Raw genomic sequence first — 16,756 nt, 5'->3', positions numbered from 1 at the left:
GCCAGAAGGACAAAACAAAAAAAAAGGACACCTAACCCTCAACACAGGTGTAATACTTCACAATGCTGTGAATTTCCTCTGTGCTTTTATGATCTCTGCTTTTGTCTCTAAGACAGGAAGCTCAAGAATATCTGAGAACAGGCCTTCAAGTCTCCATAAACACCTATATTATCTCTACACAGAAATTCTACTTCTCAGAAAAGACAGAAGACAAAGAGCATAATTTAAGTTTTCCCACACTGTTATTCTCCAGGCCTTGGCATTTCCAGTTGCAAAGTCCATTTGCAAAACTATAGTACTCCTCACCAAATCTTTTTACAACACTTTTGTCCCAGTCACTCCTAAAATACAAAGTAGTAAATGCAACATGTTGAAGGGACAAACAGTGTTTCCTAATGAAACCAGGTTTCTCATTGTGGTCAGCAAGATCTGGATTTAGACCTGAATTCATGACAATAAACAACCTACAACTGCTGAATCAGCTAGATAGGAGATTCTTGGGTTCGTCCTTTTTGATTACAATAATATACAAATTAAAATAAACATCTTTCTCTCCCAGAAACTGCCACCAGCAGATTTCACAATGCTTTTCGCATCATTATTAAGGCACCTTTTTTACTTCTTGTTAATGAACTACTAACCCTGTATCACATTTTTGCACCTCTAAAATAATAGTAGTCTTCACTGTAAACATCAGGTGTACATGAAGAAGAGAAAAGTTCTATTTCATTGTTTATTCCTCAAAGACATCTACTGTGAGATTTTCCTGCCTCTAAATGTCATATTGTTGTTTCAGTCAGACACAAAAAATACTTAGTTGTCTCAGATGTACCAAAAATGGTCCATAAAAGGCAGATCAAATGATGCTCAAGACAGAGAAAAATCATTCCTTCCTTGGCTCCTGCCAGAACTAGGTTCAAAGACCAGAGTTAAACTCTAATCTTAAGCACAGCAAAACTAAAAATTAAAGAGAAGGTGGAACTTGGAAAGAGGTTGCGACTTTGTTCTAATGTGGGATGTGTACCCAGAATCGAGCCAAGACCTGGCACAGAAAGGCAGCCTTTCCTTCCCTCATGGGCCAAAGGGTTCAGTCTGTGACCACATTCCACCTCACCTATCCACACTGGTTAAATATTCTACCTGGATGTGCACACCTCACCACACACTATTAAGTCTGAACTCTTAATTTTTCTTGTGCACTCCTAAGACTCCTAATTTCAAATGCCATAGACAGAAGTAGGCCACATTTCAAGATGTTTCCACAACCCAAATGTCCTCTCTTTTGCTTCCACTCTGCCAGTGGAACACAGTGCTTACAATCTTCATCAGAGAGGTTCAGTCAGGTCAAGAATCCCAGGGAAAGAGTTCGAGGACTGGTATCTTTTCCTGGTCACTAGAAGGCAACAAGACAAGATGAAACGGTCTCAAGTTGCACAGAGGGAGGCTTAGATTGGACATCAAGGAAATTTTCTGCACTGAAAGGGCTGTCAGGCACTGAAATAGGCTGTCCACAGCAGTGATGTCCCTGGAGGGATTTAAATGACACGTAGGCATTTGGAGACATTGCTAATCATAGACTTGGCAGTGCTGGTTGGACTTGATGATCTTGGAGATCTTTTTCAGCCTGAATGACTGACTGAAAAAAGGAAAAAGATACAAAGATGCAAGACTATCACCCCCAAAAATGAACCAAAAGAAGGCAAAACATGCATATTTTTCTTCCATGTTTTGTGGTATCTCTAGAATGTTCCCTTAAACTCTAGTACAAAAAGCAAAACAATTTGTGAGAAGGCTTCTTTACCCACCTACTCCATTCTCATGCCCTGTCTAGTACAGGCAGACCCTCAGAAGGTACTGGTGGTCCCAGTAACATGGACTGCAGGCTGTCCTAGAGCCACCCTGGGCACAATCCCACCAAAGGAAAAATGACACACAGCTCCTACCCAGAAGCATGCGAGCAAACAGCCAACCACAGAAACACAGGGCAGCTGAGATTAGAAAGAAATTCTGGAGTTCACCCAGCCCAGCTAACTTGGTTATGCAAAAAACTAGGTTCAAATCCAAATTCAATACCTAAGCTCTGGCCTGTGGAGTCAGGGGCATTTCCCCAGACCCCTGTAGCCAAAGGCTGGCTTCTAGGGTTGCTCAGATGAATCCTCCATCTTTTACCACTCTTCTGGAAGTCACCTGCTTCCTATTGCCACTTCTTTTCTTGTTAAAAAAACAAGAAGCCCTTTTGGGTTGCACTGAGCTAAGTGCTAAAATGTTCTAATTTAAATTAGTGTTTAATCCTGGCAAGAAATCAGCCTGCGATTTTAGAGTAGTGACGTCTATCCTCCTGTTGAAGGCATCAGAATTCATAGTGGTGGCAAACTATTTGATTTTGGCATAGTGTCCAGTCCAACTGCAGTTCCACTATCTCATCCACAGCTTCAGAAGGGACCAGTAATACCTTCCATTCAACAAAATCTGGCAAAACAGTGGCTCATAAATTGCATCATGATGACAAACAAAGTAGCATGAAGACTCAGGGAGCAGATGAGCCTGAGCAGTCCTAAGAAAAAACATGCTGAGAGGCCAACTGAGCACTGCATGTCACCACAGAAAAGTAGAAAGAAACGTCTTGTCTTTTGGCCTGCATTTATCCCATTTTAGCAGCTATTTTTAGCTCCCTAACTACAAAAACTGAGCATTATTCCAGGAATACACATTGCTAAACATATCCTGTGGGAACCTATTACATAGGAAAGATCACACCCTGGACAAAGTTCCTAGCATGGAGGGAATAAACCTGAAGCCTCGGGGGGTCGGGTGCTGGGGAGGATGCTGATAGAGTCATCCTATCTTAGACTTATAAAGTCAAAACCCTGTCCTGTGGCTGCAATTGGCTATTTCACCCCAGGTAACCCTAGGTGTTGTGAAGCTCACCACGTCCCTAGGTCTTTGGAAGGAGCCCCTCACACCATATGGTCTTTCTATGAACATTAAAATCCTTTAGAGCACTCCAGCAAACCCACCCCGTTATTGTTGCCGTGCTGCCCAGCCGGACTGGGCGAGCTGATGGTGATGATATCCCTGTTACCTGCATTAGCCACAGATCTGTGTCACCTATGAATAACCTGGCTCAACATACTACATTATACTACAGATGTTGGATACGTTTACAGTAAAGAAAAGGTCAGGTTAAATCTTCCCAGGGGTAGAGGAGGCTGCTCTATGTTCAGTTCCGCTTCACATCTGGGATCACCTTTGTCTGGTGGCAGTGTCCAGCAATGCAAGCCAGAGCAGGTAACTAAGATGACAGCCACAAAGAATGTCTCTCCTTCTCCATCCTTCCAAATAATAAACTGACTCTGATCCTCCTCTTGTTCTCTTTTTCTCACCTTTTGGATGTGCAGAGAAAATGAGCAGCAAAGTCCATGAATTTGGCTCTCCAGAACCATTGTCTACAAGGCTGACCACAAAAAGCAGCAAGGAACATAACACTCCAAGCTGTGGCTGCAAGTCTGAATGCAGAGGATAAGACGTAATTTGTCCATACTTGGCAGAGTCTTGGTCTCTCCCAGCATGTGAGGAAGAGCAGGTGAGCCAAAGGTGATAGACATGTCCCAGCATGGAAGAAGACCAAGCTCCTCTACTCCAGCATTTGCCAGACAGAAAGCCCACTGAGAAAATTTTGCTCTGTAACACTTCTTTTAATGAAGTGATATAGAGTTCTCATCAGACCCCAGTCCAGTAAATAATGCTTCTCTGCCCCTGGGTGAGATGAGGCTGGTTGACAGCCACTCCTGGCTCTGAAAGAACATACTGACTCTGCTGCTGGACACAGCTGGGCTGCTGCAGGTTCATCAATCCACGCCCAGAGCAGTATTGGAGAGCCACATTAAAGATATCAGTTTAATGTGGCTTTATCCTCTCAAAGTGACACCAACCACACTGAAATCAGCAAGTCAAAGCAGGGAAAATGCATCTGGAGGTAATTAGTAACAATCACAGGCTGCTTGGAAACTGCTGACAATGCAGCAATGTGCTGGGCCTATGTCATTGGTTTGTAAATGCAGAGAGCACTTACAGGCTGTAGCAGAATACAGTGACAGAAAGGGTTTTTTAAACTTATTATTTAATGCAGCATAAAAACAATGCAAAGAAAGCAACTGGTTCTCTAATCAGAGATTTCACCAGTGATCCACAACACAACAGAGGTGGTGGATGAAGCAGTACTGAGAACTGTGACTACATTTCTCCTTAGCAACAAATACTGGCATGAATGCCAATATTTAAGCAATCCTTTAATTTTCAAGATCTATCCTATATGTTTCAATCTGCTAGCTGCCTAAGAGAAATACTACGTTCTTCTACCAACAAGTGCACAGAGGATCTCTGTTATCTTAAATCTCTGCTTTGTCACCTACACCACAATCTGGTAACAAAAGCAATGAAGAACTGTAATCATAGTTCTGTTCTCAGACTTATTTCCATTAAATTACTTTATAATCTTACAGATTTAAGGTTAAAAACATGAAATAGACTAAGTTTTCTTCACATATGGCAGTTCAGACTACTGCAGAGTTCTCATAATAAATAATTAAGCTTGAACAGGAGAAAGGACATAAGTATTCCTGGCTCAAACTCTTGGTTTTCATATTTCAAGTTATTTGCCCACTTTTCAGCCTTACCAATAGCCCCATTCTGTGTTGAAACATCATGCAATTGTGTTCACAGCTCTGCTCCACACATATAACCAGAAGAGCTCCTGGTAGAAGAGATGTTTCCCACCAATGCTGCTCTGGATACCATAACTCATTTGACAGTGTTTTAAGCACCTCTTTGTCTCATGACACTGAAGCTGTTCCAAAATTGTTTATTATCTGGAATATTAACACAGAAGTGAGATTGACCTTAAGGCATTAACATCATCAAACACAGACTTTGGATATTTGCTGGACTTTTATCCAATTAACCCTCACTTTTACAGTGGAAAACACACTAACTAGCATACTAAAACATGTTTCCTCCCAAGGCTTTCAGTTTCACTCTTTGAGTTTGTTCTCATACACCACAGGACAGCCTGTATGAAACAAGGAAGAGTGGAAACACTCAAAAAAAGATGAAGAAATTAAAAGCAGTGCGACTCTCCAAATGTCAAGAGAAGACCAGAGGTAGGGCTGGCCATTTTTCCTCCAGTAAGGAGCAGTTCACATGAAAAATGCCATCATCGACTTGTGAGGCTTAGGCTCTTCTGAACTGAGGGGGCCAAGGACCAGGAGGTGGTTCTGGCAGGATTTCTCCCATTAATAAGGGCCTTATCACTGAAATGGGGCTGATACAAAGGTGATCTTCCTCCAGGGACTGTTACCTTACTGAACGCTTATCATCCCCTGCCCATCCCAGCCACAAAATACTAAACCAATCACTGGATTTTACCACAGCTGTGGTCAGACCACAGACCACAAGAAAAGCTCTGAGAAAGCAGAGTAGGTGGCAGGCTTGCAGACATTTGTTGGACCTTGCACTCATAACCACTGTTATGCACCATCTCCCAGTTCCTGATTTTCAGAGACACCCACCATAGATGAAAGTGCCATGGCAATATGCACCTTAGACTTAAAAGGGAAATAAATGTGTCTCCTTTACCAAATTCCCTGTCCCACCAAGGAAACAGGCTAGAGAAAGAGTTGTGACTGAAAAGATGACTTACATTTAGGGAGAAAATAGAGCAATCTGTCCAGACCTACAGTGAAAAATGCACCAGGAGGTGTACTGAAATGGACATGTCTTGCACATTGCAAAGTATAGCTTGCTACTGAATCCTTCTGGCTTCTGACAACCTGCACATCCCTTTCAGCTCCACATGACACCTCAGAGTAGGAAGCATGCCTCAGGCATACAGTACAGGCCCGGATCATGATAGGAATTTCGGTGCACTTCCAGAGCATTTCCAGCACAAAACAATTCCTATGGCTATTAAAAAAGAATGAAAGTATAGCAGGTAGACAACTTCCTCCAAAAATATGTCCAAAGGCACAGGTTTTAGAAGATGTTTGATATGCTCATGTAAATCTACGTTTTATGAATGCTGTTGATAGAAAACTCCACAGCACTGTCAAATTAAAAATATAAATATCCAGCATCTTGAAAAATGTGTGCTATTGTAGCTGTCACTCTGACATATTTAAGACTAATGGCAGATTTGTTGCTATTACCTGTTGTTCATAAAGCCTGCTCCATGTTTTTGAGGAAATTATCAAATTTAACATTGGAACTTTTGCTCAAGTGTAGGTAAGATCACAGGGAGAACCTCCGTGGAATCCATTTTGAACTCCATAGCATCACCTCTGTAGCTGGTTTTATTCTAACAAATGTGACCTATCAGCTCACAACACTCTAAGGAAGTAACAATGTGAGACATGTGAGAAGTGCTTAAACCAGCGTAAAAAAAGAAGTGTTGCTGAGGTACCAGCCATAACAGCTCTTGGCTGAATCTCATTTTGGCCAGGTGCAAATCCTGGATGAGCAATCCCTTAGAAGATGACAGAGGCTGCACTTAGGTCACCCCAAAGCCTTCTTTTCTGCAGCCTGAAAAATTCCAATTCTCTCAGTCTTTCCTCATAGCAGACGTGTTCCAGCCTTCTAATGAACTAGGATGCCTCCTCTGGTCTGGCTTCCACAGCTCCACATCCTTCCTGTGCTGGGTGTCAGGTGTGGAGGCAGCTCTGCAGGTGGGGTCTCACCTGAGCAGGGCAGAGGAACAGAATCCCCCTCCCCTGCTGCCCACGCTGGGGGCCAGGCCAGCACAAGGGGGTTTCTGGGTCCCAGCACACATGGCCAGGGCAGGGTGAGTTCTCAACCACCAGCACCCACAGAACTCCTTCTCCCAGGGCTGCTCTCAGTCTGTTTATTCCCTGCCTGGATCAATCCTGGGAGTAGCCCAACCCAGGTGCAGCATTAGCATCTGGCCTCTTTTAACCTCATGAGATTCCCATGGGCCACTTCCAGACCTTTTCCAAGTCCCTTCAGAATGACCCTATCTTTCAGGGGTGTTACTGCACTCTCAATTTAGTGTCACCTGCAAATGTGCTGAGGATGCCTGTGTTCCCCTTTGTCTGCATCACTGATGAATATATTAGATAACACTGGTTCCAGCACAGACTCCTGATGGACATAGATATATCTATATCAATGCTCTATCTCCTTACATCTTACAAGCCACACACCTCCAGAAGTCCTTCTTTCTGCCCATCCATCCACCCCTAGACACCTTTCTTATTGATGAGTCCAACATTCAAACCACCCATCCAGAACAAGACAGATATTAAAGAAGTCTCTCCCCTCCCACTTCAAGGTACACAACTATTTCTTTAACTCTCCAATCTTTTTTGAATCCTCATTAACTTTGTCAAGAAAAGACTGATGCTGTATTGGATTAAAACAACTTTGTGACAAAACTTGGTTTCAAAACGTCTCTGCTAGATGAGATTGTAAGGCTTTAAAGATAGAGCAATACTTTACAAAAAACAGTATCATCTTCCATGGTAGCTACAAAATAAAGTATTACATCCACTCTTTGTCAAAACAGAGAAATACAATGAAATTTGCACCGATTAGACATAGCAGTAACACATAGAGCTAACATTCGTATGAAACACAGAGCCTTAAATTTCAAAAGCCCTCCTTTTGTCTGATTTGCACAACTAATTTGGGACACGATTTAATAAGATTTTTATCAACTTCCTTGCAAGCAATGGGGTCAATCCCAGATAAATAGGTGACCAAAGCATTTATCAGACTCTAGCTGTTCAGCTACACCTGCTGAATAATTGGAGATGCTTTGGCATTCCTAAAACAAAAAGCCTTTGCTTTTCATTTAAATGTTCAACTTTAGTGCACAGGTAAAATTCAGAAATGGTATAAAATCAGCTTCCAAAATTCCAGCTAGTCTGAACTGTCATAAAAACTCCATCCAGTCAAACATACCAGGTGCATTTATGAAAAATGAGCACAAAAACCCAAAAGCAGAGGCAAGCAGTCTGCTTTTCAGTGATGTGGTGCTATTCAGGACGTACTTTTGGGGTGGAGGGGCACCTCCTTTCACGAACAAGAGGAATTGATACTCCATCTGTCAGCTGCAAACACAAACAATTTACACATGCCATGCAGCTGACTTTCAATGAGAGTTCCTATGAAACCACATTCAAAAAGAGACTTTTTGAGCAAATGATTCCACAACTGACACAATTCTTCCATAAAGGACCTCATCATGCACTATGAAAGTACACACAATTCACACTACTTATCACTGTTTGAAAATCATTTACCTGTGACAATAGGATAGGACTGAGGCCCAGGAACACTCGCTCCCAAATCTGCAGAAGTAGGGCTGGTTATATTGGCTTTCATGTCATCCAATCCACCAGCTAGTGAGGCCATGGCTGAGTACTCAGTTGCCTGGAAAAAGAAACAAAATATATTTTAGTGGCAATAAAATTACTAATCAAGAGCTTCTTTTTTTTGCATGTGCCAAAAAAAAGTAGATGCAATACAGAACTCAAAAATCCTTTGTTCAGCCAGTGTTAAAGGCAATGTCCATTTACACTGGGCTTTTCAACATTCAAGTTGTTCAGTAAATGGGACTTACTGAACCCTGCTTATCACCAGTGTTGATGAAGAACACCAAAATATGTTTTCTTTATAAAACCAAAGCCAAACTCATTAATATATAATAAGGTTTTCCTGAAAGAGGAAAATTTGTAGATTACCTGCCAAGTGCAAGCTAAAAATTTTCATGCCTCTTAATCTCCATACTCTCCACATTTTAGTGCTGGCACTTGAGGGGACATGCACTAATGAGAACGTGGGAACAGGTTTTCTTGGGAATGTTGCATTTCTTCATCCTCTCACAGGAAAGAAAAGGTATGTATATACAAGAGTTTGCTTAATGGGATGCATTTGTAGCTAACTGTTTCTAAATCCAAGTTATTTAAAAATCAATCACCTGACTCTGGTAAGGACACTGTGCCATTTCAAATAATTTCTTCATCTAATTAACTGAAAGAGGCAATGCAAGCAAGCACAGATCCTCAGAAATCAGAGTGTTTGTGTCCTATAACCCTGTTTAAGTCTCTGCTTATGCTAGAATCAGCTAGCTAATGCTACAGCATTCTATAGCTGATGAGATCAATGCATGCATCTGAAGGATGTGTATGTACATGGCACAAAGCTTATCTTCATCTGCCCTTTTTCAATGATTTCTTATTGTCCAGATCATTCCCACAAAACTGTGAAGTTTTCTTTCAAAGTTCTCTGTTCCCTGCTATCTGTCCTTTAAGTTTTAATCCCTTATTTGTGAGACAGCAGTCATGCCCTTATCAACTGGAGATTGACTTCAAATAAAGAGCTGCAATGGAAACAGGTAAACTGAAGAGCAACCACTGTGATGCCAATCCCTAATGAATTCCTGAAGATTAAGTCAATGCAGAAGCTGCGCAGAGATGAAGAAAAGCAGATGAACCCAGGATCATGTGGAGGTTTTTTTAAGCAACCAAAACAAAACCCAGAAAACACAGATTCCCACACTGGATTGGTTTGGAAGGTATCTTAAAAAGCAACTTATCCTACCCCCTACCATGGGCAGGGACACCTTCCACTAGACCAGGTTGTTCAAGGCCCCATCTAACTAGGCCTTGAGCAGAGATGAGACATCAAAATAAGTTAACTTTGATAAGTTAACTGATTATCTGAGTGAATACATCCTTCTCCTTCCTGCAGGTTTCTGTGACAACCCAGCACATAATATAGTGCTTGCCACTAACTCAGCGTTTTGGCCAGGAATATGTGCCGGTGTCTCTGTAGCTCAGGTCTCACTCAAACAGAAGTTAATTTACATGGATAATCCTGTATCCATATAATGTTTATACGAAACATGTTTTTTTTCTGCAGACACCATTTGCATGAAGCAGGAGTACTGTCTGTCACCTTGAAGGATCCCCCATACAAACCTCTTGCAGAAGAGCATGCAAAATACATTTTACCAGGGAACAGGTAAAATGTATTTTACCTGCTGGCCACCCTTGTCCTGCACCTAACCCATGCATCAGAGTCCTCTGCCTTGTCTCCTAGGATCCTACATAACCTTTGCTTTAAAGTTGTCCTGTTCCTAAGTTATTTTAGCTCATGCCTCCTACAACACCCTCTGTGCCCTCACTTTTGCCTTGCTGTCATGCACTGAGGCCTTTTTGTCTACCACCACTACCTCAAAGACACCCCACCTGTTACTCATCCCCACTTCTGCTCCTGGGAGAGGACAACCCTGGGAACCTCCCTCCTCTGCAGAGGATGCCAATAATGGTCCCAGCCTTCCTCCTTCCTTGAAGTGTAATCAAAGCTCCTTCTTCTCATTCAGCATCACACCATAATATATTTCTCAGGCTTCCCATAGCATTCCATGTTTTCCAATCCCACCTTTCCCCTATGCAGGGTACATGCACATATGAAGGCACTGCTAGATTTTTTTCTTTCCCCAAAACCCTAATCTGGCAAAACATTAGAGACATCCTATGCAGCTAGTGATGCACAAGCATGCATGGGCTGGCAGCATAGCAGAGGAAAAACCTGTCCTTGTGTGCTGCTGTTTGGTATTTCTGGTATCTCTAGAAAGGCACAAACAAATACCCAGGGAAGGCTGCCTGATTTCATCCATGTTGCTCTATGAAAGCCATAAACACACCAAATGAAGACTAGAAAATCTCTTTGGATCCTCCCATGGAGCACTGATCCACCACTCCCAACAGGCAGAGAGTGAATGTGGCTTCCCAATTACAAAGTGAGAGCTGCACACCTGTAGTTTGGGAGGAAGCATCCAGCTGGAATGTGACCTCTGCCACAGGCTGGGTCACATGAGAGGACTCAGGAAGGAGGTGTACATCCCAAACTACAAACACAGATGGAACCACCCTGAGCCCTCAACTGAAATTCTCACACATGGGAATGCATAACTCCATAGCTTGGCTCTCTTCAGGAGTCCAAGGAACTTACCCTGCAAGAAACAGGACCAGAGCTAAGACTTTTAACTGTAATGACCTAGAAGTTCCATGCCAATGAGCAATGAGTACCCCTCTGAGCTTGGAGAAAGTGACCAGTTCTAGTGCCAAGCAAGCAGCAACCAGAGTGTAGCATAACCTGGCAAGGGTCACAACAGAGGTAGCCTGTGCTCTTCCATGTCACTGCACCATAGTGAGCTGGCGCAATATGCAGTGGCGCAGTCTCAAACCATGGAACAACATCTGCAGACTGGAGGGACCAGAAGCATTATGGTTACCCAGCACAATACAGATGGAGAGCCCATAGCCAAGCAGCACTGTGGTAGGAATGAGCTGAAGATGTGCAAAATGGAGATTTGGGGTCCTTCCCTGCTTTTGGTCCCAATACTTCCTGAAGAAGTGACCTACATGTCTTTTGCAATGGCCCAGCAACTTTTCTTAGAATAGTGGGATTTTAAGGGATTTTCCAGCTACTTTACTGTGACAAATCCCTCCTTGGAACCACCATCAGCTGAACACTAGCAACCACATGGAGCAAGCACTGACCACAGCTTTCAGCACTGAGGCAGAACAAGTGCAGGCTGAGGGGCACCCCTTCTGATTGTTGAAACCCCTCTCATCACACAGTCCCAGTGGAGAAGTGATCCCCTCACATCACATCCACCTCTGCAGTTACAGTTTACACTGCAAAGCAGCAGAGTCAGGGCCAGCACTGGCCTGGCACAGTGGCAGTGACCAGCACTTGCCTGTGGGCAGGAAAGGAAACATAATGCTGCCAACAGCAAGGTGCTGCAGGAAAGTGATGGTCAGCAGAGGCAACCTCTGGCCCCCAAGGAGTGGAGCATCAGGGCTGCAGAGCAGAGGAGCCTTCACCTAAAACCAAACCATGGGTACTTTCTGCAGCTCTCCTCACCCCTATGGAGAGTCCAGGAGAGAATCTAGCACCCCCTGAAAAAGCAAAAACCTCTCTGATACTGCAGGCTCACAGCGTTGGGTATTGAACCATTCAGGAGGCGTTCTGTGGTGTTGCCTCTTCCCATTCCCCCCAGGCAGCTGTCTTCCTTTTAGGCATCCCATCTGGAGAGGAAAGGAAACCCCAGGGGAAGGCAGCACTCATGGAGCAGCCCCTCACCCCATGGACCCACCGAGACCCTCCTGCTGAACCCTCCTGCCAACCCTTCCCAAGAGCTTCTCCAGCTGATTGTGGCAGGAGCAGCAGAAAGGACCTTAGACTTGGCTCCTGCACCGGTGAGCTGGCAGTGCTGCTGGTGAGAAACAGTCCAGAATGACTGTCATGGCCAGGGGTCCCTCCTCGTGCAGTAGGAAGCCTGACCTTCTGCTTGGTAGGTGAAAAAGCAAGAGACGGGTGTTCGTTACCCTAGAAATTACCTGAAAAATGACTGCCTGCGGTTGTACCACGCACTGTCTCATCAGCATGGAGCACCACTGCCATAGCATGGAGGAGAGAAAACACAGACATGTGAAACGAGGAATATATAAAAGAGAGACTGAGAAGGACAAACTGAAAGGAGGGGCAAGACCAGATCTCACGTGTTCCCCAGCCCTATCCAACTCTGCCCTGTCTTGGCTCTGGCAGACAGGAGCTGGGGGAGTGGCTGCAGCAGTGAGGAGAGGAATAATCTCTGTGCGTCTATTAGTAGCAGCACAACTTCTCTTGCAGCAGCAGAGTCTGCACAGTCCCTTCCCATTAGACCTCTTTGCAAAGTGCATATAGGAAGGTTTCTGCTCTAAGTAAGGTTTTGATTCCATCTCCATTGCAAGAGCTTTATTTCTAACTATTAATCCCCTTGGAGTGGTGGATGTGATAGGCAAATGGAAGGAAAAAGTGTGCAGAAGGGTTTCATAACTGTTTTCAAACCTGCTGCACTACAGCAAAGCAGAGAGGCACACTACAACCAGCTTCACCCTGCACTTTTTCTGGTGAAGATGCCTGAGTGTAACACACTGAAAAGTCAACCCACCCTATGTGTACAGAAATTGTCTCTTTGAGATTTACCTGGGATTTTATCCTGAAGTGTCAGGAAAAGACAGGCACACAGCAGGGAACAAGACTGCTCCCTGAAACAGCCTGGTTCTTGGGTGCTAATACGGGAATCTCAGGGAGCCACCAGAGGCTGGAATGAGCCCTGTGACCCACGTTGCAATCCATGAGGTGTGAGATAAACGTATCGCCTTTCTGCCCCATCCCTTTGGTGGGGCACAGACCTCACAATGCCTCTGAAGAGCCTGCACCAAGCAGAGACAGACAAGAGCTATCTCCTGCACAGGGCAAATGGCCATTAAAATTACCAGCTGGGGTCCACTGGGACTTGCACATGTTGCTTTTTGCATCTGCTATATTTTCCAAATCAGAACACAAGGCAGGCATGAAATAACACCTTCTGTGTTCTCCTGCCACTGACACAGCTGCCCCCAGGCCCACGATGCTGTTCAGGATACAGCAACAGCTCAACAGGAGCTCAGACTATCAGTGCTTGGTGCCAGCCTGGGGCTTCAGGTCTTAGTCTGCCTCCTCACCGACCACATGCTCTGCCTTCCTTCCTGACAGAGATGGTGCATCAAGAGCTGTCATTGCAAAAAAAGAACATTGAGATCCCTGAAAGGCACAGTGCTGTCCCCCAGATCACATCCACCACACCTCCTGCTTACCCCTGATGGCAGCAGCAAGCCAGACCTCACACCAAGTATCTCCAAGTTATCACATCTTAATATTTTTTAATTAGTTAGTAAATAGAGGCAAAAGTGGCACATGCCAGGCAGGCTGTCCACAGAAACCTCCACCTCAGCCTGATAAAAGGAAAAAATTTGTAACATTAGATATGGTTCGAAGAGTTTAATCCAAAGCAGCTCTAATTAATCTCCGCAGGCTTTCAGAAATCCAGCACCACTTGCAGCTGCACAGTCACCACTGCTGCTCTGCCTGGAATTTCATGGGAATGGAAAATCCAGCCTAATGCCCTCCTCCTCAGCCACCCACAATATGGGTGGGAAAGGCTCTCAGAAACCTATATATCAAAGTCTCACCACTGCTGCCTGCCAGCCACCACACCATTTAATAATTTACATGATATTCCCTTCACTGGCCATTGCTGACTCCAAAACCAATCCTACTTTGAAGCAAATGCTCTTTACACACCTAATTGGGGCCAAACCCTAGTTGCTCTTTGTTTTCAGCCACATTGGGCTCATTGCTGTCTCACAGAATGTGGAAGTTTGATTTCAGTGGTACAACCTTTTTCCTCAGTTTAAATAGAGTATTTCTGAGCCTCCCTTTCACAATACATATATGTTTATAAGAAGTTAACAGCTGTGCTTCATTTTAGCCCAAATCCAATTAGAATTGTACACATCCCCAGACATTCCTTTGAAGGCAGTGAGAATTAGCTCATGCACCCTGCCATGAACACATTTACCCTCATACTTCAAAATAACTGACCTGTTTTTGACCCAATCTTCACCTTATCTGCATATGGGAAACGATATACTACATTTTACATTTCCATAGTGCAATTCATAAGTGGGTGCAGCTATTCTCAGGTTTTCCAAAGGGACACCCAAACCCAATCTAAATGCCTAGAATTTACCTGTTGTTTTTCTTTTATACATATAAATAGCTGCATTTCCATTCACTCTTTGTTTCTCATTTTCATTTTGTTCTAATATCTGCATGTAAATGTCTGAAAATAGCATCTGTAATTGAAGATTATGAAGTATAGCCAGCTCCTGACAGGCTGCTAAGGAAGATGGATTATCCTCATTTTTCTGTAAATTTTGTCAATTTTGGAATTCATAAGCTATCAACACTGATCAAAATGTGACTGCACAGCTGTGTCAAAGCGGACGGCGCAGCATCAGCGCAGCTCCGAGGAGGACAGCTCTCCCCAGCCACTCAGCCAGGGGCACACACTGCAGGAATCCTTCCCGGCTGCTTGTGGTATCTACATCCCAATCACACTGCCCCCTCCACCCCTGCAAAAAAAAAAAAAATCAAATAAATAAGTAAATTGAAAGTACGCATATTCTCTGGTGCACCAATTCAGATCACAAAGCACAATTTATTGCGTGTTCTCTCTTTTTATTTATCCCTAAGTAGTAAACACGATTTCCATTCAGGGGGTTCGTTATGTTCCACTCCTACCAGACAATCACAGCACACTTGAGGCAATTGTTTAGCCTCTTCCTCTCAATTTTCCCATTACTGGGAGTAAGTACTGTTGGGACTCTTTAATAGCCCGACTGCAGCCCATATCAATAACAGATGAGGTTTAATCGTCCAACACAAAAATTATTTAGGCTCAGTAAGGACATTCAATGTCATTTGCATAATGGCATTTCTATCCTGAGCACCTAACCCATCGTGCATAAACAAGACCCTGGGACCATAAATAATAATAAATCATGACGTCCATCCTCCTCTTGCTGTAATAGGAGCCTCTCTATGTAGAAATTATTTCAGCAGGAAATGGGCACTATAATTTTAAAGACATGTGGCATTGCACAGGCCAGTAAATCACACCCGTGCACAGTTACACACACACACGTGCCAGTGAGGCTGCCCATAGTGAGCAGCAAAACCCCATGAAGCAGCAGCACAGAACACTGCCCATGCTGGCTGCTGGAAATGTTTTTAATATTGTTTCTTAGTCAGAGGTAGCAGGCTGAACAAAAGCAATGCCTGAGTACAGTGTGCATGTGCTCGATGGACCTGTCAGTCTGCCAAATCCCTGCAGGTCAATCCCTCATGCCTGCTGTCCTTGGATGTCTGGGAGGGTCTGACAGGAAGGGAGCAGAGACCTGCAGATGCTCAGGTGGGTGTTTTCCAAGCAAGCCCTTCATGGTGCCATTGCAGTTCCCAATGGCCAGCAGGGGCAGAAATGGCCAGTGGCCTCTTTCAGAATCATGAATCGCTGAGGATGAAAAGCCCTCTAAGATCATTGAGTCCAACACTGCCAGGGCCTTCAATAAACTATGTCCTCAAGAGCCATAAACTTCCTTTAGTTTTCAGAAAGTAGCCTCCACCAAAAAGATATGTAAACCAGCACCATTTGAATTCTCTCATTTACCAAGAGTGGTAAATGTACAGAATGAGCTGAGGTGGCTTTCCAGATTTCAGCCTCATCTGGCTGCTAACAAGCACCTGGATCAGAAACATCAGCACCACCACAGCGACAAAGTCAACCTCTGTTTCCACCGAGATTTGCTAGCTTCAACATCACATATTTGTCCGCAACAACTCTGACATCTCTCTGTGTAATATTAACGCTGCTGTGTCTCCTGCAGGACGCAAAACGATAGGATGACTGACCCGAACCTCCACCCACTCTCATCAGCACTGCCCAATCCTGCAGAGGTTCTTCCTTTCTGTCTCCATGCCAGAGCCTCCCAGTTCAGTTTACTTAGAAAAGTAGAAACTCCCAAAACAGATTCTGTAGGAACCTGCTCCCGGTTCTAGTGTTGCAACATAAATGCCTGCAACTGGCCCGACCCCCTCCAGTTTCTTCTCTCCAGTCGTCCTCTCTCCAGCCTTCCTCCTACTCCCAGAGCAGTCCTCTCCCACTTTCCACACAGACCTACATGGGCATTTCTCTTCTTCCCCCGTTTCCTGCCCTCTCCCCAGCACCATTTGAATTCTCTCAGCACCCTCCACCATCCTACGTGCAATGCTAAAAGGAGACACCTAATCAAAGTAAAGCACAGGA

General features: G+C 44.2%; 1 protein-coding gene across 4 annotated transcripts in view; it reads right to left on the bottom strand.

Annotated features, from left to right (window-relative positions):
• The window catches only part of PAX5 (paired box 5), a 135,641-nt gene that overhangs the window by 55,280 nt on the left and 63,605 nt on the right, over positions 1 to 16,756 (bottom strand). For 2 of the 4 annotated variants that reach the window (XM_015615426.2, XM_015615427.2), the window contains exons 7-8: positions 12,426 to 12,482; positions 8,316 to 8,445 (exon numbers count right to left, since the gene is read on the bottom strand). In XM_015615426.2, coding sequence (XP_015470912.1) covers positions 8,316 to 8,445; positions 12,426 to 12,482 — 187 coding nt within the window. The remainder of the gene's footprint in view (positions 1 to 8,315; positions 8,446 to 12,425; positions 12,483 to 16,756) is intronic. The other 2 variants (XM_015615428.2, XM_015615429.2) reach the window with 1 other exon arrangement.

The sequence above is a fragment of the Parus major genome, chromosome Z, assembly GCF_001522545.3.
Source record: "Parus major isolate Abel chromosome Z, Parus_major1.1, whole genome shotgun sequence".
Taxonomy (NCBI): Eukaryota; Metazoa; Chordata; class Aves; order Passeriformes; family Paridae; genus Parus; species Parus major.
This window is presented reverse-complemented; position numbering and strand designations above follow the sequence as displayed.